We start from the raw sequence: 21781 nt of genomic DNA on the forward strand, positions 1-21781 counted from the left end.
TATTTTCTGCTTTCTGAAAATCTGCTTCTGTTGCAATACACATATCCAGTGCTACGAGGCGATCCCTGTACCGATTCCCATGTGGCAGAAGTGGAAGTTTTGATGGTGGGCCCAGAGGCCTTGCATGTGACATACCGGAGTCATTGATGACTTGTAGTTTGCTCTGACCCTGTCATGAATAAGAATGATTAAGCGAATTTGCCACCAGTGACCCCAAGCAAGCAGGTGCAATGGTATTACCCAGCAGAGTATTGTGAGATTGGTAGTTTATGCTGTGGGTGATATTTCTTCCTGCTTGGAGCAGTAGTGCAGATAGCAGAACCACCTAGGCACTTGAGTGCTTTTTGCTCCTCTCATATTGAAGATGGACACTACCTATTATTTTTTTTTGTTACAGACAGGAGAGAGGAGATTTACGGTTACAGCATATGTGGGTTGAATGTGCACCTGCATTACGAGCCTGACAGTTTTGCAATGCGCTGCCTCCATAAACAAAATGGCTTGATTATTCCACAACAAACTTGAAACCACACTTTTGACCAGATAAGCAATATTAAGATTTTTTTTTTCTTCCACAATGTGTCCCAGGATGACCTGCATGTCATTAATGTCACATAGGTTGCTGTTCCTTGCATCAGAAAGCAACACTGACCAGAGCCTCCCCTCCCTCTAATTCCAGTCAGAGAGTGACAGCCTCTGTGTTCCCAACATTAACTCCTTCACTTCCCATGTACATTTACTATTCGGTATCTTCCCAAAAGAGCGTTACAATATTTTCTTTTAGCAATAGGTAGTGTCCTATCTTAAAATCATGCAGAGCCTTGTTGGTTTCTGAGGAGGAGACAGAGATTGACCATAAGAAGGGCTGTCAGTGGGTTCAGGAGCCGATGTATATGACAAATGAAGAGCACAGATCTAGAGGTAAATCATGTACAATGTATTTAGTGTATTCCTGTCATTGGTAAAATCGCTAAAACTATTGCATTGTTAGAACTTTTCTGTAGTGCGTACCCAGCCTTAGTCGTTTGTTCGATCCAAGGTGCCAAATTTCCACTTGGAAAAGGTTATACATTTCAGTTTCTCAAACTTGAATGAATTGATTTCTCTGAATCTCCCCAAAAAACACCTTGACAGTTTATCTCTGCATGCTAATTTTGACTTGGATCAACTGTATTATTTCATAGGCATTGGCGCCAAAAATATGGGTTTAGAACAGTGATGGACAACAGATGACCCTTCAAGCCTTCATTTGTGACCCCCAGCTCCTTACTGATTTATAAGAAACAAAACTGATAATAACATGTAACACTTATATTAAAATTCCTGCTGGTATGTTAATATAGATAGGTGTCTCTTTCTTTGATTAATGTTTTGTTTTAAATTATTATTGAGATTAGGGGTATTGTGTAGCTTTTTTGAAGGTTAAAGAACCATGCATGTGGCCCCTGAAGTGTATCAGGTTGCCCATCACTGGTTTAGAATGTAGTTAAAAGCTGGTTTAAAACTTGCCATTAAATTAATGTACCTTTTGACCCCAATGGTGTATATAATCCTTATACACCCAAGATACCATGGAAATGTATTTATATGATCAAGTATGTTTCTCCTATTCAAGAATTATTTGCTCACTTACTATTTCAGACGGCCTCTCAGTAACCTCCTGAGAAATGTGATTTTGCTAAACTGACGCCATCTTGGGGAGTTCTAGTGTGGATAATGAGAGAATATACTAACATCTGTGTGAAGGGAACATGAGTGGTTAAAACCTTTTGGGGTGTAGTTTTCTGCAATATGTGATTTTTGCTATATAGATAGGAACTTGTAAATAATAAAGCAGAGTTTATTTGTACACTCAAACCATGCAGTGTATTTAATTCTCTCGAGCTGATGAGCTCATAACTGATAAACTGACACTTACAGGTGAACAATCTGAATTCGATTCGACAGTATTGGAGGTTCCACCGAGATTGCTGACCTGAGCCAAGGACAGACAGAACTGGAGGTCGCCCTGGACACAGGACCCTGACTATAATCCGGGTGAGTAGTTTTCTACTCGTCAGGCTCCTCTGTTTAGAGCTATCTCATGACCGTCTAAGGTATCAGGCACGCAGATCTGTAAGTCTCAGAATTATGCAGTTACTAACAATTTGTGTATTGTAATTGTATTGGTAATTAGATTTCTGAAAGATGAGTGAATTTTGAGTGCATGTGTGATACACCATCCCCAGAACTTTGTCAAGAAGTTTAGAAAGAGCTTTCAGACTTTAGTTCCAGATGCTGTCAGGCTATTCTGCACGGACAACCAGTGTAAAAAGTCAAAAAGGGACATCCAGTGTAAAGAGTCCAAAAGGGGCTTCTAGGGCACAGAGCCCACAGAACCGGACATCCAGTATAAGGAGTCCAAAAAGGGGCATCCAGTGTATGGAGCCCAAAAAGGGAATCTAGTGGTCGGAGCCCACAGACCCGGACATTCACTGTTAGGAGTCCACAGAACGGGACGTCCACTATTGGGACAACCCACAGAAACTAGACCAGAGGCTCTATTGGGACTCAAAAGTACTGTCAATATAGGGGAATATAGACAGTAATCAGATAGATGACAGCAACCCCCCCATAGAAATGATGCGCAGATTTCTAGGATGTGTGGAGAGTAGAAGGTCTGCAAGTAATTTATCAAGAAAGCGGGGATAGCCAAAGAAGGAATTAATATGTGTTAATGAAGAAACAAGGGTGTTGCAAGTGTTAATGTGACAAGAACAAAGGGGTATTGAGCCCAAACCCCAAGAGATAGTTTGAGGTGGCAAAGGAAAGTTAAGAGATCTAGAAAGTTGCAAAATATGTAGATAGGCTAAATGTATCACAAGCTAAATGATATAATGGCTAAAACAATGCATTAAGTAGGTTGTGTACTAAAAATGTATGTTTGATGGTTGCGCAGCTTAAAGAGTGAGATGTGCCCCTCCCTTATTTTGTGTAAAAGATTTCAGTGTGTTGAGATAAGAAGCACGCTGTTTTTTGTTATCTGACAATGTATGTAACATTGATAAAAAGGTTCAAGTATGCTTCAATATTTCAAGAGAAAAAAAATATGTCCGGAGTGCTGATTGATAGTAACATGTTGAAGCTAATTTGTATTTAGTCTAATGCTGGGACTTGTAGTTCCACAGCAGTAGGCTGGAAGATAGCAGTTCATTTTTCTTTTCTTTGTATGTGAGTTTTATCTCCATCTTACTGCGTGTGAAGGAGATCCGTGTTTGTCTTGACCGTTTTACAAGAGACATGTTTCAAGGTTGAAAAAGCTGTACAGTTGTAAATGTAATGCTTTTGAAGAGATGCAAAGAAGTTTTAAAATCTTTGGTCTGTCACAAGACTGTAAATAATGTACATTATCACTATTATTACTAGTGTCAGAACAAAGTTGGCTGGAGTCCAACAAGCCGTTTCTGTATTTGAACAAAGTAATTTTGTTTCTGAAGTTGAGAAAACTAGCTTTCTCTTTAATGAAGTTGAGAATTGTGGGAGTGAGCTTACATGAAGATATATGAAAAGCTGTTTTTATCTGTGTTAAAATGGCGCTGATAAATGTTCTCAGAAATCAGGAGGTTTTGTTATGCCCATAAAGAAATGTTACAAGATAAAATGTCGTCTGTGAGCGAGAATTGTGAATATATATTTGTACTTTAAACATGGAAATCACAGAATCTGGAAATATGTGTGAATTTTTGGTTTACAAAGAGATGATGAGAAAGGAGTGGCTTTGAACGTCCAGGTCTCGTCACTTTGACATTCACTGTTTGTGAGATTAGGGACTGCCCCTTTGAGGAAATCAGTTTTTCATTGCATGGAATGCATAGCGTCACAGTTAAGCTACAAAGAGAAACTTTTAAACAAGTGTCGTATTAGCAGCTGTTCAATGTGAATTAATAAGTTACTGTAATTCCTAGTGAATAAATGTTAATCTCTATGCAAAAGTTTTTTTCTTCACAAAAGCTCTCCAGCTACAAAGCACCCTTTCAATCCAGATTGCATTGATCCAACTTCCAATGAATAGAAGTTGCAATATGTTTTGGTCAACAGCCACAACAAACATAAGTATAAACTAATGAACGTAGACTCAGCTTAGTAATGATTACCTTGTTTTGGAAAGAGATATTAGAGTTTATGGGCTATTCGCATAGCAAATGCATGAACTAGGTGGTTTTTCTGTAAGTCGTAGAAGCTGAGAAGATGTTTTTAAAGAGAAAAGGAGAAATGGACTAACATAGTTGAATATGAAATAGTGTTTAGGTTTATTTTTGGTTTTTTTGTTAACCAAATTTTATATCAGATGGTTTGAAAGAAAGTGATGCAATGTAATGTCAAATTATGGTAGATAAAGGTTTTTATTCTTTCATCCTCATAATAGTTTTGAGTCAATCAGTGTTGTAAAGACATTCACTTCCCTTATTTACTGTGCTATAATCATCATATACTGTAAATACCTCTTTGTATCATGTGTATGGTAATGCATTGATGGGAATTCAATGTTTGTACATAAATTAAAAAAACCTTAAGACTTTAAGAGCTATAATCTGTGCTCCTACAATAGCACTTCTGGATGATAGCAAGCCATTTATACTCTCCTCTGAGCAGAGCCAAATGTTTTACCAATTTTAAGTTGAAGTAACTTCTACGCCAGCACTGACTTTGGCAGATTATGACAAGCCTTTCACATTATTTTGTTATAAAGTAAGTGCACATACACAAGGAGTACTGACACAGATACATGGTCGCAAGCTAAGGTCACTTGCATACTACTCTGCACAATTAGACCCAGTCATATGAGCGATGGTTGCAGCAGCCATAATGTTTGGAAAAACGACAGATATTGTGCTAGGGCACCCAGTAACCCTAATGGTGCCACATGCGATAACAGAAATTTTAAATCAAGCACAAACAAAACACTTCTCAGCAGCCAGACTAAGTAACACTGCTAACTCCCTGTAACGTTACACTTGAGTGGTGCACAATGTTGAATCCTGCTACCTTATGGCAGCAAGTTTCAAAAGATGGGAGAAGTACCTGTATATATCGGGGTTCCCCTAGGGAATTGGGGGAATCCCATCCCAGCTTGAACAGGAAGAAAAAAATGCAAGCACAAAATTTTTCTGAATATTATTGTGTAGAACTAATGAGACAAGGATCTTTGGTTTTATCTGACATAGATATATTGCTACCAAATGCAGACATCTTACGTTACCACATAGATGCTGTTTCTTATACAGGGTGTGCTGTAACCACACACACAGAAAGAGTGATTCAACAGAATCTACTGAGTCACACACAGAAAGAGTGATTCAACAGAATCTACTGAGTCACATGTAAGCACAAAAAGCTAAATTAAAGGCCCTGACACTTCCATGCATATATGCAAAAGGACAAAGAGTAAATATTTACACTAATTCAAGTTATGCGTTTGTAATTGCGCATGATTATGGCCAATATAGCACACGAGAAAGTGCATCTGGGGAAAGATGCTATGGTTGTACTCACTAGCAGGTTATGGATAGCAACAGGGTTTCTCCAAGCAGCACAGGTGTTAGTAGCAGGATGCTTAATCTGTGCATAGAATAACCCGGGTAAGTCTGTCCTATGGAAAACCACACCCCAGACATAATATCCCTATAAGAGGATACAGATAGACTTTATACAACTTCCCAAATGCTCGGGCTTTGACAATGTGCTAGTCTGTGTCGACTTCTTTAGTCACTGGCTGGAGACATGGCTGTATCGAAAAGCAAATGCTAAAGCAGTAGCCATGAAATTTATGAGTGAGGTAATCTGCAGATATGGGGTACCAGAGGTCATTGAAAATGACAGAGGGACACACTTTATGGGGCAAGGATTCAAGGAACTGTTAAAAGACATGGGAATCATATCTGCCCTTCACACCCCTCACAGACCCCAAAGTTCGGGATGTGTGGAGCGCCTTAATGGTACTCTGCAATTGAAAATGCAGAAAATGATGGCTGAAACAGGTCTGCCATGGATCTCATGTTTACCTGCACTGAGTAAGAAACACTCTTAGGAAAGACACTGGTTTAGCATCAAATCAGATACTGTTTGGCACGGCACACAGAACAGGCTGTTACTTTCCATAGCAACTACAGCATGTACATGGTGATTTGTTGAACTATGTTGCTTTATTATAGAAACAACTAACTGAAATACATGGTCAAGTGATTTCTTCCATTCCAGGCCCTAATTTTGATACAGGTACCCATAAACTGCAAACAGGGGACTGGGTGGTCGTGAAAAAGCACGTCGGGAAGAGTTTTGAACCCAGATATGAGAGTCCTTTCCAGGTCTTATTGACGACTCCCATGGTGGTGGAAGTACAGGGAAATGACACCTGAATACACACATCCCACTGCAAGATCTTCAGACAAGGGGAGTCTGAGTAAAATGTATTTTACAAGTTTTTTAAAGGTCCAAGGGACACCAGGGAGGGATGTTAATTGATATTAGCAGAAGGAATATTGATTTCACATTATGTTCCTTTGATGTAGGCTGTAGATGTGTACTAGTCTAGAAAGGAAAGCCAGGTCTGGAAGAACCAGACTCATGCCAATAGTAATGTAGAGATCATTATACATAATGAGAAAAATTCTAATATGAAAGTTTAACCCAACCAAATAAGAAAAGAGCAACCCATGACTGTAGGGGTTTACACCCAATACAGAAATGTATTTGTGAGTATTGTGTCCCAACATATTATTACATTTACACAAGACAATAGGTTAATATTGGACTACTTGACAGTTTAGTCTGGAGGGTACTGCCTGACCCTAAATATGTAAATTGAAGCCCAGGGTTGCACCTTTTTAACTAGTGTCGCAGATGATACAGAGAAAATGTTTGATGAACACTTACAAAAAATTAAGACATGAAATATAAATTTTTAAAGGAGCACACTGGAGATGCTTATCTAGAAGGATAGTTTTCATGGCTGTACCTGGCCGATTGGTTCAAGGGTATAGGAGGATAGTTATCAAGTTTTATACATGTTGTACTTTAAGGACTGTTACTAATCCTTATTATAATATATATACTAATACAATTGATGATGTGGCTTATTAGCAAGTGTATTAAAGCTAAGTGTTTCTCTTCCAGAAAAATTAAAGTTACAGCATCTGTCTTAACCGCTGTACTGTACACCCCATCTAATGAGTGTGAACCTTGTGGAACTCTCAGTACTACTGCCAGTTGTGATCAGTGCGGAAACCAAGAACCTTTTCCTTGGAATCCACATGGTCGTTACTGAAGCCTATCCTTATGAAGATATACAGCACAATGGACTATCCCTTCTTTTGTGAAATAATTGACATATAGCACTTGCCGAGCGCACTGTGTATTTTCTCCCTCCCTTTCCTTTTTTCCTTCCCTAAAAAAATCAATAATTAAAAGACAAAAAGGAAGCACAAGAGGCCCCAGAGCCTCTCATGTTCACTGATATATGTGAAGATCTGACATCAGGACATGCAGCGGGTGCAAGATGGTTGTCGGCTCATTGACCATCTATCAGCGAGAAGAGGGGTCATGGACTTGCTATTGGTGGGGGATGGGTTGTTCTATGTATCCAGTTTTAGGCAATCCTATTCATATGTTCTGTTAGAAGGGTGTATGCGTATAAGTACCCATTAAAAGCAACAGCAAGAATGTGATCTCTGATAGGTAGTGTTAGGGCAAATAATGAATAAAAAGATGTGAAATAAGAAATGTGCTTTTGCTAAGCTGACGCCATCTTGTTGCCTTATAGCCATTTTGTTCTGTTATAGCTTAAATACAATTAGATGCACCTGTTTTGTAGGAGTAATTCATTATTTGCAAGGCTATGCTTATAACCTTGGACATACCAGACAGGAGATAACCCAGCCCCCCCCCCTTCCCCCCTGGGGAGTTCTAGTGTGGATAATGAGAGAATATACCAACACCTGTGTGAAGGGAACATGAGTGGATAAAACCTTTTGGGGCGTAGTTTTCTGTAATACGTGATTTTTGCTATATAGATAGGGACTTGTAACTAATAAAGCAGAGTTTATTGTACACTCAAACCATGCAGTGTATTTAATTCTCTCCAGCTGATGAACTCATAACTGATAGACTGACACTTACAGGTGAACAATCTGATTTAGATTTGACACTCCTTAGCATGGTGATACTCCATATGACCGATATTGAGGTGGGTTAGAGTGAAGTTTGAGAACCAACTTTCAGGACAACAGATCCCATTTCTGTACAATAAAAACAACACTGAAAATGTCAGAATGAATAAACAATTGATACCAGTAAAATTCCATATGTTTTATAGATTTTAAGCAGATTAAATCACAATAACAATTGAAGCAACATAACAGATTGATCCACAATCTGCAAATGGACATAAACATGTTTTTGTTCTACAATTTATACAAATTAAACAATAAAACTTGGTAATAACACTTGGGTATGATCTATTATGTTGGTGATACTTTCTCCCTGAAAATAATTTAGTACCAGTTTGTTACATACCCTCTGCATGCAACATCACTCAAGGCTCTTTCTGTTTCAGTTTTACTATGACAAAAGTCCTTACAAAATTCCTTAAACATATGTTACCATTTATACTGAACTAAGTGGTACTGTTACATGTCATTATAGGTATCCTCCAGAATTAAGGTGGATCTGCTTAAATTATTACATTGTTATATTTAAGATAATATTACTAGTGATGCCATAAAACAATACTATGTTACAGCTGTGCCCATCTTAAAAGTTAATATGTCACTTTTATAACTCACAAAAAATGAAAATATACATTTATTTCACAATCAAAACCTATGGCTGTTTCAAGAAAACTTCATTATGCCTTCAGCTTCTAAAAATACATACTGAGCCACTGTTATTAGTACAAGTACAGGTTATTATAAGATATTCTTATGTAATAGACACCAAGGAACTCAGGCTGACGCAATTTTCTGGGACAGCCTGAGCAAATTTGGGATAATTGCAGCTCCACATATATTTACAATTCTGTTTCAGTAAAATGACAAGGCAATGCATATTAGCTTGTATGTTGTTTAAGTTGCAGGTTCAGAATACAGAACAGATATGGTACATTTCAAATTCACTGGTGTTGCATTTTTCATGTTTTCCTGTTTCTGTTAGCATTTTCAAAATTCTCTTTTGCTACATGGCAGAGCTTCAGTGCAGATAAGCACAGATTTTTCAGTACTGTGTCTTGCCCCTAGAATTGTTATTATAAGGAAGCCTCAGATATCCATATCGAAGCTTAAAGTGCATTTCTTCTGAACATGTCTCCCCCTGCCCTAATCCTAATTTCAAACCTGCTGCTTGCCCTCTTCCTAATATCCTAATCCCATTTTTCCACACACACTTTTCCTTGTCTCTCTTTCCTGCTCCCAACTCCCACAATATTGCAGCTAATGTGGTAGATTGGTGGTCACGTTATTTGTGGTTGCTGATGAGATTCTGTAATAATTTCTGCAAACTAGTATATCTTTGATAATCCTGATCAAAGAATTTAATGTCTTATAAGGAACTGCCGCAAAATCTATTTTAAGTGTAATTTACCACATCACATTTTGAAGGTAGTATGTACAATCCACTGAAACCCATAGGTGTCAACCCAGCTATTGAATTTAGGTAAAAGTCTTCAGACAACCATGCCTTTCATTTTACTCTTTGTAAACAGCCAATTGTGGTCGTTTGACCTACAGTACTTTTTCCCATGAAAATATTCAAATGTTTCATGGCAGTAGCATTGTCCCATTTGTTAGCAGAAGACTGGCCTCACAGCTGTTTATATTTGCAGCCTCAGTTTACAGTGCCTTGCAATAGTTTTCAAGCCTGTCCAAGTTTTTCCAACTATACATGTGGGGGACTTTTCGCTCTAAACTTTCAGCAGGGTATTACACTTGTGGAACAAAGGCAGGGATTAACATCAAAGTAATTAACACTCTGTGATGAATTACCTCATGATAATCCCTGCCATTGTTCATCAAGTGCAATAGACTGTTGAAATCTTCCAGTCAGAGGTTCCCATTTATGATTAAAAGTGATAATTACACATTTTTCCAAATTCACATTAATTGTTATTTGTCAGCTTATAACTCAAAATGTTCAATAGGAAACTAGCATATTTTCACACTTGTGATCTGTTAGCTCCAGATTTCTGCGGATGTAACACAAAGTCCTATTTATAAATTTACTGTCTAAAAACTTGTCTATTTAGTTAGTGATCATTGGTCAGTTTGTGATATTTTATTTTTTGTGATGCTGGCCAGTGGTTGAAGTGCTAAATTCTAATCAATGTGTCCTTTTCTTTTTTTTTCTACTTGATTAAACATTTTAACCTGTGAGTTTCCAGTGTTCATTGGATGATATTCTATAAAAGAGAATGTAATTTTTTATCTTGTCCTTAGAATGTTCATTGGAGTAACAAATTCTATAACCTTATATTGCCATTCTCTCTCTACTTCAACTTCTTTTTTATGTTAATGAAGTTGTGGTTTTTACCACCATAATAATATATTGTAAGTTCGTTTGTTCAGGGCCATTTGTATCTCTTGTTTCATGTCATTTGCATTACAATCCCTTTGCATAAATAATAATAATATGCAGAGTTTGAGAAAATGATACAAATATAGGATGCTTGGATGACCCAATGTGGACTGTTAGCTCAATAATCTGCATCACAACATCCAAACACTGTCTAAAAAATGCTGTCTATCAAAATATTGCACCTGCATGAAACTTGTGAGAGAGGACATTCAGAGGCCAACACTAATTTTGAAAGATCTACAGTTCTGTGGCTGAGAATGGAATAAAGCTGTATCCATTAACTAAATCCAGAGCTTTGATTAACCCTGGCCTGTTTGTAAACTCTTCAAGATAAAAAAAAACGTACTCTCCTCCACTTATACGCTATAAAAAAAAAACCTCAAATCCCACCTGGAGTTTGCCAGGCATCTTGAAAGTGATCTGAGATTTGGAAGACTCTTTTCTGGTCAGACCAGACAAAATGATTTTTGGCCAAAATGTAAAGTGTTAACATTACCCATGCGCCCAGAAACAATCCTTACAGGGAAGTATGCAGGCAACATTATACTGTGGAGATGTTTTTCATTAGTTTGGAGTGACAAAAGAATTGAGGGTTACATGGAGGATGCACAGTGCAGGGCAACACTTCAACGGAATGCGAGTCAGTCTGTTAATCTGAATATTGAGAGGATATTTCCAGGAAAGTAATCTTAAACACATGACCAAAAGACATCTTGTATCCTGACTTCACCCCAATTTGATTATGTATGACATGGTATAATGACTCAAATCTGCTAAATAAATTGGTAAACAGATCTCCAAAACAGTTTGCAGAGTTGGTAGACATCTAGCCTAAAAGAATTATGCTACAATGGCAAAAGTGGTTTTGCCACTAATAAATGCATTATCTTATATAAACAGTATGGTATATGTAGTTATATTCTTTTAGATATCTGCTGACAAATAACAATTTTCCTTTTAAATTGTTCTGTTTAAGTCTATTTAGTCATTTAATTGTAATCTTAAATTGTGAAGTGTAACTATCATTAGTAATTTAGCAAGATTTGAAAACTTTAAACTTTAAATGGAAGTCACTGTGTTTAATAGGTATAATATACATTCAGCAAGAATATAAAAAAAAAATCTATACATACTTTCATTTTTAATTGTTCAAAGTGTTTGAGCTGGCTAATATATACTTAAGCAAATCTTGCCAGAGGCAAGTCGTCCCTTTTTAAAATTTTCCAGAATATAAAATGTTCAGTGTGCATTAATTACTCTAGTACTGGGGGAAAAAAACAAAATTATGTGGGAACTTCTGACTATCACAGGTTTTCCTATGATTTAAGTTATTTCTTTCCTAACTGTATTTGACTGACAATATCTACGCCTACAGATTGAATTACCTGTACTGAAGATATACTGCTACAATTAATCACAAATAGTTTACCTAGAACAAATTAGATTTATTTATTATCAATCTGCTCTGAATGCAAAAGTACAGCGTTGTACTCCATACATTTTACTTTTAAATGAATATTTGCTTGCTTGTGTCTGCATTCAATTTTGAGAGAATGTATTATTTTAAACATTTGTGAAAATAATGTAAACTGGTTATTTTAAACATAGGTTTTGAACCTAAACACCTTTTGTTACCTATAATCGATTTACAGAATTTAATAATGAGAAAATGTTTTGACTAGCAACCTAATATTTTAAAATATTTGATACTGAATGGCTGCTCAGTCCTTATAGATATTTAACAACATTACAGTACATACTATGTACTGCGTATAGTATAAAAATGATAACATTTTAGTGTTCAAATATCCAGGTGTAAAATTCCCAAGTTTGTCTCCTAACTGGAGAACCATATAGACTGTGAAATGCCTGCTATTTCACTGGCAAAGTTTTAAGGTGGACTTAATAAGCGAAGATCACATTATAGGTGACTTGATGTCCATTGTCCCAAGCATATAACAGACGGTCCTTTGGATTGTAATCTATTTGTGTGGTATAAGAATATTCATTTTCAAAGAGAAGTCTTGGAACAATCTGAGTGTTTGTATGAGTATCAAAAGCATAAGATATATTTGCAGTCTTCTTATTGTAGTTGTCCACAGCATACAGCACACCACAGATAACAAAACAGTTGCCATAGAAGTCCTTTCTCAATCCAGTCCTCCATGTCGTCTCCTTCTGAGTGGTGAGGTCCACAGCATTTAATTTGCTCAGAACTATCACTTCCTGCTGAAATCCTTCATCATCAATAGCTGGGTAGATGACCCACAATCCATTCTCATCTACAGCAAAGTCTATGTCTGAGTGACCTCTCCATCTCCAGGGGGTGGCCTCTTCATAAACCACATCATGGAGCAGGGACCAGGCTGCCACATATCTGTGTTTTAGATCATATTTTATGATGTTGCGTGTAAATGCCCTGTTATAGTAGAAAGATCCATTATACACTACATGTCCTGTACCAATCCAGCTATAAGGAAGCTTGTATGAGTTGCTCCAACGACCTGAATAAAAAATTAAGAAGTGCATTTATGATAAGTACAAAGTATAGTCTTCAATCAAGGCAATACACATGGGCTCTATTTCCTGTTTATTATTCTATAAGTACATGTCACAACAACTTTTTTCGTGTTCTGGACGCAGAGACAGTGTGCCTTTTTCATGGCTACATGGAGATGACACTGAAATTCTAAGTAATTTGTACAGAAAATATCTAGTGCACTTAACTTAAGAATATGGCACAACTGAGTGCCAGTGTGCAAAGGGCACTTGTTATGGAGGCCTATGGCAACTCTGACATAGAAATAAAACATGGAACTATTCTGTGTCTAGGTTTTTTAATTGCTCACATAGCTGGAAAACTGCGCATACAAAAAGTGACCACTTCTCTGATCAGTCCTTTGGGAATTCACATTTGCTTTCTAGAATACGAGACAGGAAATAATAAGCTGTAAAAAGAATTACATCAGCAGGACCAAATATCCTGCACAATACTGCTCATGTCATTCTTTAAGATTACTGGCACATTTCACGGATGTGTGAAACACTGAACAATGGGGACAAAGTAACATATTAATATGCAATTAAATTTGACTCGAGTGCACTGATTTTTAACTGCCATTAATAAAAGCAAGTACCTCCTTCCTTACTGAAATAGCCTGGGTGGATTTGTTGGGTTTCCTTTCCCTCTTCTTCTTTTCAGGGCCAACCCCCTCTTGTTTTTTATGTGGTTTTTTTTTTTTTCGTTTCGAATTTGGTGAAAATTTAACTGATATCTTTTGAAGAAATATGCAAGCATTCAAGTGATTTGTTATGAAAATGTGCTCAACTGTGTACCAAATCATATAACTTAATAAAGAAATATTACACTAAAAGCAAGTACATGATTACTAGTGTAAACACTACATTTGTATTATTTTCACTGTAATGCAGAATTGAATTTCTGTATATATCACACCATAAGAGAACTGGGATATCTGGTTGTCTGCAGGTGCATCAACTTTCCTGGTTAGGCAAAACAGTATTGTTTGGGCTGTTTTTAGTTAACTAATGTGTCCTCATTGTGTAAAATTTGACCAATCTAGACAGGGTTATTTCCCATGGACTAATCCTAAATCTAATGCTAGGATAAGCGGTTGCTTTTATCGAGGATAAATATTTGAGCACGGTGGCTCAGTGGTTAGCACTTCTGCCTCACAGCACTGGGGTCATGAGTTCAATTCCCGACCATGGCCTTATCTGTGAGGAGTTTGTATATTCTCCCCGTGTTTGCGTGGGTTTTCTCCGGGTGCTTTGGTTTCCTCCCACACTCCAAAAACATACTGGTAGGTTAATTGGCTGCTAAAAAATTGACCCTAGCGTGTGTGTGTGTGTGTGCGTGTGTGTCACTGTATGTTAGGGAATTTAGACTAAGCCCCAATGGGGCAGGGACTGGTGTGAGTGAGTTCAGCGCTGCGGAATCAGTGGCGCTATATAAATTGATGATGATGATGATTTGTATGCAAGTTAGAGCAAATGTTTGTTCTTGACTTGTGCATATCACATTCTAAAGCAAAAACCTGGGACTGCTAAGATATCTACACAGGCATTCTATCCTTAGTGCTGATAGTTGGATCCATAGGATGTCACAATCCAAAAATGTCATACATTCATGGGATGGATAACACCTGTCAGGGCATATGGATATAACTTCAGCAAAAGAGGGCAAACAATGTTTGAGGTCATTTGCTATCCAACAATTGACATCCCCTGCACTATAATATAGAATTAATGAATTTGAATACACCAATACTGGGATTCAATTATTTGATTGATCTCTCTTACAAAAAATATTGCATGATATTTCCCAAAAAAGAAGGTTCTATCTAGCCACTCCTTCAAAATACCAGGCCAGTGACCACTGAAATACACATAGACCTGGATAAGAATGTGTATCATCTACTAGGTTATAATGTATACCTACATATGTTTATATTATTATTATTATTATTATAATAAAGTATAATTGGAGAAAGCTTGTGATAAAAAGCCTCAAGTTTACCTTGTTTAAAGTTGTCCAAATTCCGAAATTCTACTAACGTGTTTCCATAGTAATAGTTAGTAACATAAATTTTATCATCCTTTGCCAGTGGATCTTTCATCCAGGCTCCTTCATTGCGTCCATAGGTATTTTGAGTTGTGGGACCAGAAATGGTAGACAGAGTGTCTTTGCATCGCCCTGATGTTTTGCAAAGAAAAGAAAAATATAAGGCAGTTACAAGACCTTTATACTGTGGTTTCACATGTGCAATACATATAAACTTTTTATGGTGGTGTTTTAGATCTTCCTTCCTGAAATCGCTTCACATGATCATGTTTACAGGATAATGGTTCTAGCACTGCTTTCGCTTTATAGGCCTAACATTCAAATTGCTGCACTGCTATTTACTTTGTTTAACGTTGTGAAATTGTAACTTTGGGGAATATAAGTCTCAAGCACAATTTAGCGAAGCACCAGCAGAATCCAAGCAATGAGCTCATCACAAAATTTCCAGTCACAGATGTTCTGTAAAGGAAAGTGGGTGTACTTTAGACAGCTAGCTAAACAATAAAGATGACCACATGAGAATGAATAACATTTTGAATTTTGCCCCATTATTTTAGGAAGCTAGCATGGAATTCTATTTAAAAATCAAACAATGTGTTTTGCAATGCACAAAATACAAGAAATAATACACATAAATACATATATAGAGAGAGCGATTGATTTTATATTAGATTTATTGTTTTATTTATGCCTATTCAGCCTCCCTCCCCTTTTGAAGAAAGTAATGTGGTTCCCTGAGCTTGAAGGATTTGAATTAATATATATATATTTTTGTGAGAAGTGATATGCTTGTAGTTTACATATATAATATGTGAGAAATCTTGCACATATACACGCACATACCTTCCATATGTAACGAGGAGATATTCCACTGAACAAGAGTAATTCTAAGCTAAACACACAAGTGCTCCTATTATCAGGCAAAATATTTTAAATCATGAATAATAAATGTCATTAGTTCAAGTCACTGTTGCCTATAAACTGTATAGTGAAAAAATGAACATACCAATCCCCAGCAAAATGCCCAAATGCAGTCATAATAATTGCAATATTTTGCAACTCATCTACCACATTACTTTAACATATTAGAGGCATTTACAACATACAATGTTCTGTCACAAGCAAGCAGTGGTCGAAATGGGCTGATATATGTTGGAATGACATACCACCACTTCTAAATATCCACTCTAACCACTGTGTAACAAAGTAGCAGGATCTTGATACTAATCTTGTTGGACACTGGCTTACCAGAGGCGCAGAGTCTAACGGACTCCCCGGTGTTCACCAAGAACCGCCGCAAGGCAGGATGGGATTAGCTGCCGGGAGCCCGCAGGTCACGGCCCTCTGGTCCGCCTTAAGATGTAGTATTAGCGGAGAGGGTGAGCAGGTAGGAAAGCCGGGACTGGTACCCAATCGGGCAAATGCAGTACAGAATCAGCGGGCAGACTCGGCGTGAGTAATTTCCAGGTTCGGTACACAGACAGGAGACAGAAGCCACATCAAGCAAGCCGGGTCAGGGGCACAAGATAACAATGGAGAAGAGTCGGCAAGCCGGGTCGGTACACTTGAGGCAGGAGAATCAGAATGGTCACACAAGCAGAACTGGTACACAGGAATCAGTATTAGAACAGAGGAGTCAGAGATCCATGAGGAATCAGGTGCCAGGAAGCATGCAAGTTGCTCTGACACAGAGTGTCAGAGTGAAGATTAAATAGCCAGGTAAGTGTGAATTCCCCGCCCAGAGTTGCGGCCATGTGACTGTCGATACCCAGGAAGCACGGCTTCCGACATAAAGAACGGGCAGCGCTGGAGCGAGGAGAGGTAAGTCTGTGACACTGGTCACAAGTACAATACAGTATATTACACTACCTTGAAACCCCCCTCCCCATTTTGGTATTTGTTAAAGATTAAGGGAATAAATGAAATGCCCACTTTGTAGCAATAAATGCAATAAGATATAATAAATCAATATTTGTCACCACACCTACATCATTAATTTAGAAAAAATAAGGAATTTATAGTACACACCACTTTCTTGACACAAGTACAATACAGTATAATACAACAGCTTGAAACCCTCCTATTTTAATATTTGATAAAGGATAATGGGATTTCTAAAATGCCCACTTTTCTGTCACACTATTCTATAATATGTCAATATTTGGCACCAGATCTACCACATTAATGGTGATAAAAAAGAGTAGTTTATAGTGCATAACAATTTTCTGTTGTAAGTACAGCTCAGTGCATTACACTGCCATGAACTCCCCTGCTATGGTATTTGTTTGATGAAGATTAAAGTAGATAACCTACTTTGTGAATCATCAAACAAATATCCATCTGCCTACATGCAACAGCTAGTGTAACAAAGAAAGCCACAAGCAGGAAATACAGGAGTTCAGTGGTTAAGAATCTGGTTTGACCAGTAGACATTACAACTATAAACTGCTAAGATATTGGTTTGTTGGATCCAACAGCAAATGTACATCTAGTACCTTTGGACCCAGAGAAGGAGGCCGTGAGTGAAATGCAAGTGCATATTTTGATTGCTTTCTTTCTTGTTTTACTTTGATTCTTGCTGTTCCTTGTAATTTTCTTTCTCTTTTGAGTTTACCTGCCTTCTTTCTGTTTTACTTCCTCGCTGTTTCTCCCCTTCTTCTTGCTTTACCCCTAATCAATGTTTTTCCCCCCATGCTTCTGCATTCACTCCCCCCTTCCGATTTCCGCCATTATGCTTAGGCCCCAGGTGCTGCCTCATTGAGGCTTCTTCTGGCCCTCTGTCCTTGCTGCCACTGTGCACCTGCTCTCTACCTGCTCCTCCTCACTACCCCATTATCTGCCAGCAAGAGAGCATTAGGCGCATAGCGTCCCCGTCAACCTCTTCCTGCCGTAGCGAGTAGCTTAACAGCCTGCTTCCCCTCTGCTCTGCACCCCCTCTCTGTTATGCCTCCGCCCTACCCTGCGTGAGCAATGCCTGCCTTTCTCAGCAGTGCTATTGTGACTGCTGGGCTGCCTCTCCACAGCCTTGTAATCTGACATCCCATGACAGTCCATCCCTGCATGTGCCTGATGGTGTGGCTGCCCCTGCCTCTGTCCAACTCCCCTATGTCCACCATTTTTATGCCCCTGCACTGGATGCCTCCTCTTGTCAGAGTGAGGAGGTTGTGCGCTGCGCTAATAAAGTGGTCTTGCAGTACATACGGAAGAGAGCGAGGGACAGAATTTACCCTGGGAGGATGTTTACCATCCCTGGGTAAGCCAAGGATGCCCTTTAAAGCTAAAGCGAGGGGAGACATGACTATGGGAATTATGTGAATTGGCTGAATTGTATGTTGGTCTTTGCCATGTGTTATTTGGAGACCAGGCCTGAGGAACACATGAACATCATCAAGTACATTTATATGATTCAGAGGGTATACATGAGGTCCAAGGTGATTATGTGACAATGCTTTTTTTAAGAAGAAGAATGGGATATGAGTGATTGCTTTTGGCTGCAAGGATGTCAAGGTGTTGTTGGAGATTAATCAACCTATGGCTGGTTTGGCGGATATTGGTGCTTCCAGTAACAGAGCGTGGCATGGGAGTCCCGGCACAAGTTTTTCCTCCAGAGGAAAGTGTTTTGCCTTAAACAGCAGGCATTGTGACAGAGACTTAACATATAGATTCTGACATTCTTGTGGAGGGTGTGGAGGAGGCCACCACATAAAAGTTTGTGCTAGGTGTACAGGTCAGGTGCAAATTGAGCACTCACAGTTCAGTGCTAAATCCTTTTCTCCTGTGGTGTTGGGGGTAGATTGTGTGGCCCATTTCTGTCCACCCTGTACCTGGTTTGATTCTGTCCCCGGTAGGGGTTTTGCCCAAAAAGGAGCTTGGTAAGTTCTGTTTGATTAAACACCTGTCTCACCCTCCAGGGTGGTCTGTGAATTGATGTTAATGTCTGCAGGGCTGTGTATCAGTCTTTAGAGGAAGCCTTAGAAATGGTTACGGGCTATGGGATCAGAGCATTGATGGCCAAGCTAGATGTGGAATCAGCTTTACATCTTCTCTCTCTGCACCCTGATTCCTAAACTTGATGATTGTTTATATGTTGATAAATGCGTGTTGTGTGCATTTTCTTTAATATTTCAGATCACACTGTTGTTTGGCACACACTTTGGATTTTTTGTTGGTGAGCCCAGGGGGCTTAAATAGCAGTGAAGCAGTTTTCTTTCCGGCATAGGCCTTGTTCACTGAGCTGAATGTGCCAGTAGCAGTCGAGAAAAAGGAGGATCCGATGGTCAAGCTGTTGTATTTGTGAATTGAAATAGACACGCATGCAGGTTATAGCAGGTTGCCGGATAACAAAGTGTCTAAATTGAGGAGCATGCTGGAGTTGTTTGAGGGAGTCAGAAAAGTCATTCTGAAACTGGTTCAGTACCTCTTAGGTCTGCTGAATTTTGCATGTCGAGTTATCCTAATGGAAAGGATATTTTGTCACAAGATTTAGAGAACTACAGCAGGTGTTTTAAAGGATCATAATTTTATTAGGATGTCTGGCGAAATAAGAGACGATTTGACGATGTGGCAGATTTCAATTCAACACTATGCTGGGGTCCGTTTGAGGTACCTCCTCCCACACCTAACAGAGACATTCACCTATTTACAGACGCTGCTGGATCTGCTGGCTTTGTGCTTACTTGGATGGAGATTGGTGTGCTGAGCCTTGGCCCCTTGATTGGCATGAGGAGGGACTCACAATGAACTTGCTTCTGTTGAAATTATTCCCAATTATAGTGATTGTAGAATTGTTGAGGGATTGTTTAAGAGACAAGAGCATAGTGTTCTGCTGGTGTGATAATGTGGTGGTAGTACAGGCTATTAGTAACCAGCCTCATCCCCTCATCCGGCTGACTAAATACCAGTTCTGGGCTATTTTTCAGAGATGTTTTTGTAGGCTGGGTCTTAGTTGGGATGATTACGGCAATCAATCTTTTAGGATAGGCACTGCCACAGTTGCAGCTGAGAAGGGTTGTTCATTTAAAACTATTATGGAGCTGGGGAGATAGAGTTCTAGTTGCTACAAGAAATATATAAGGCTGTGTAATAAGTGTCACACACCAGGCTCTCAGGTTCTGTCACTTACCTCTTTGCTGCCTTTCCAAGTTGTCCCTGCGGTCCACAGGCTCTGCTCATTTCAGACCTCTCTGTAAGATGCTGTCCAGTCTGTCTCCATAACAGAGATCCCTCCAGAATCAGAGTATGGGTGCGGCCATCTTGGATTCAGTCACATGATTCCTCTCAGCCAATCGGGTGATAACAGCCTCCATTTCGGATTCCCTCCAAATCCAGTACATGGGAGCTGCCATCTTGGATATAGTCACCTGATCCATCTCAGCAACTCAGAGTGCTGCTTCTGTCCAGCTGAATGCAGTCTCCAATCAGGAATCAACAACAACTATAAAAGGACTTCCTGGAGCCCTTACCTGTAGCCAGTGCAACATTGTATTTCAGACGCCAACCTGGTTCCCAGCATTTTGCAGTCTTGCTATCTATCTTGCTACAGTCTTGCTATTTATCCAGCTCTGACAGTGCAGTCTGCATTCTGGCTCCAGTCCGATTCCAGCAATCTGGTTCCATTCACTCTGGTTCCATTCCAGTTACAGCAATCTTCTTCCAGCATTCCGGTTACAGCAATCCTCTTTCAGCATTCCGGTCACAGCTTTCCGGTTACAGCAATACTCTTCTAGCAGTCCGGTCCAGCATTACGGTTCCAGTCCGGTCCAGAAATCCATTTCCTGTTTGCTCTCCCCTGCTAGTGTAATCACCATCTGCACCAGTCCATTCTCTACATGCAAAGGAACATTATCAGGCCACCCAGTTTTGACCAAGTAGTCACCAGTCCAGCTCCAGAGACACAACCCAGACTGGGTACAGACAGATCCTCAGGTGTGACAGTTTGCACTGGCCTAATGAATCCCGCTGGTGATCTCCCCCAAGGAGCGGGCTCAATGCAAAGCCTGGTGAATCGGCACGTGAGCCAGGAAAACGCACAGGGACAAATCATGCAGTTCCAAGAATTGTCCTCCAGCTTGGATAGCATTCAATCTACTCTCAGTTCAGGTGACTCTTCTGTTTCTGTACAAGTTCCACCTGTTCAATATCCTGCCACGGCTTCCCGTCTTCATCTGCCAACTCCTGCAAGTTTGATGGTGATTCAAAATTGTGTAGGGGGTTCCTGAATCAATATGAGATCCATTTTGAGCTACTGCCCAGCAATTTCTCCACGGAGAAAGCAAAAGTTGCATACATTAACTCCCTCCTAACGGGACAAGCATTAGCCTGGGCATCCCCATTGTAGGAAAAAGCAGATCCCCTGCTTTCCTCTTGTTCTGTATTCACAGCACCCTTCCATTGGATCTATAACGAGCCTGGCAGAACCACATCAGTACCCTTAGAAATTCTGCGCCTTCGACAGAGCTCTCGTCCTGTGGGCCAGTACCTGGTTCAGTTCCAAATATTAGCTTCTGAGTTGAAGTGAAATGATGAGGCCCTGATTGCAGCCTTCTGGAGTGACTTGTCCGATAAAATTAAGGATGACCTATCTACTCGTGATCT

At 39.2% G+C, this 21781-nt stretch overlaps 1 protein-coding gene across 1 annotated transcript in view; it reads right to left on the reverse strand.

The window, feature by feature from the left end:
• Positions 1-8328: 8328 nt before the first annotated feature.
• OLFML2B (olfactomedin like 2B) overlaps positions 8329-21781 on the reverse strand; it is a 216320-nt gene continuing 202867 nt past the window's right edge. Inside the window, exons 5-6 of the mRNA XM_075182763.1 lie at positions 15143-15319; positions 8329-13106 (exon numbers count right to left, since the gene is read on the reverse strand). Coding sequence (XP_075038864.1) covers positions 12505-13106; positions 15143-15319 — 779 coding nt within the window. The 3' untranslated portion in view covers positions 8329-12504. The remainder of the gene's footprint in view (positions 13107-15142; positions 15320-21781) is intronic.

The sequence above is a fragment of the Mixophyes fleayi genome, chromosome 8 (assembly GCF_038048845.1).
Source record: "Mixophyes fleayi isolate aMixFle1 chromosome 8, aMixFle1.hap1, whole genome shotgun sequence".
Taxonomy (NCBI): Eukaryota; Metazoa; Chordata; class Amphibia; order Anura; family Limnodynastidae; genus Mixophyes; species Mixophyes fleayi.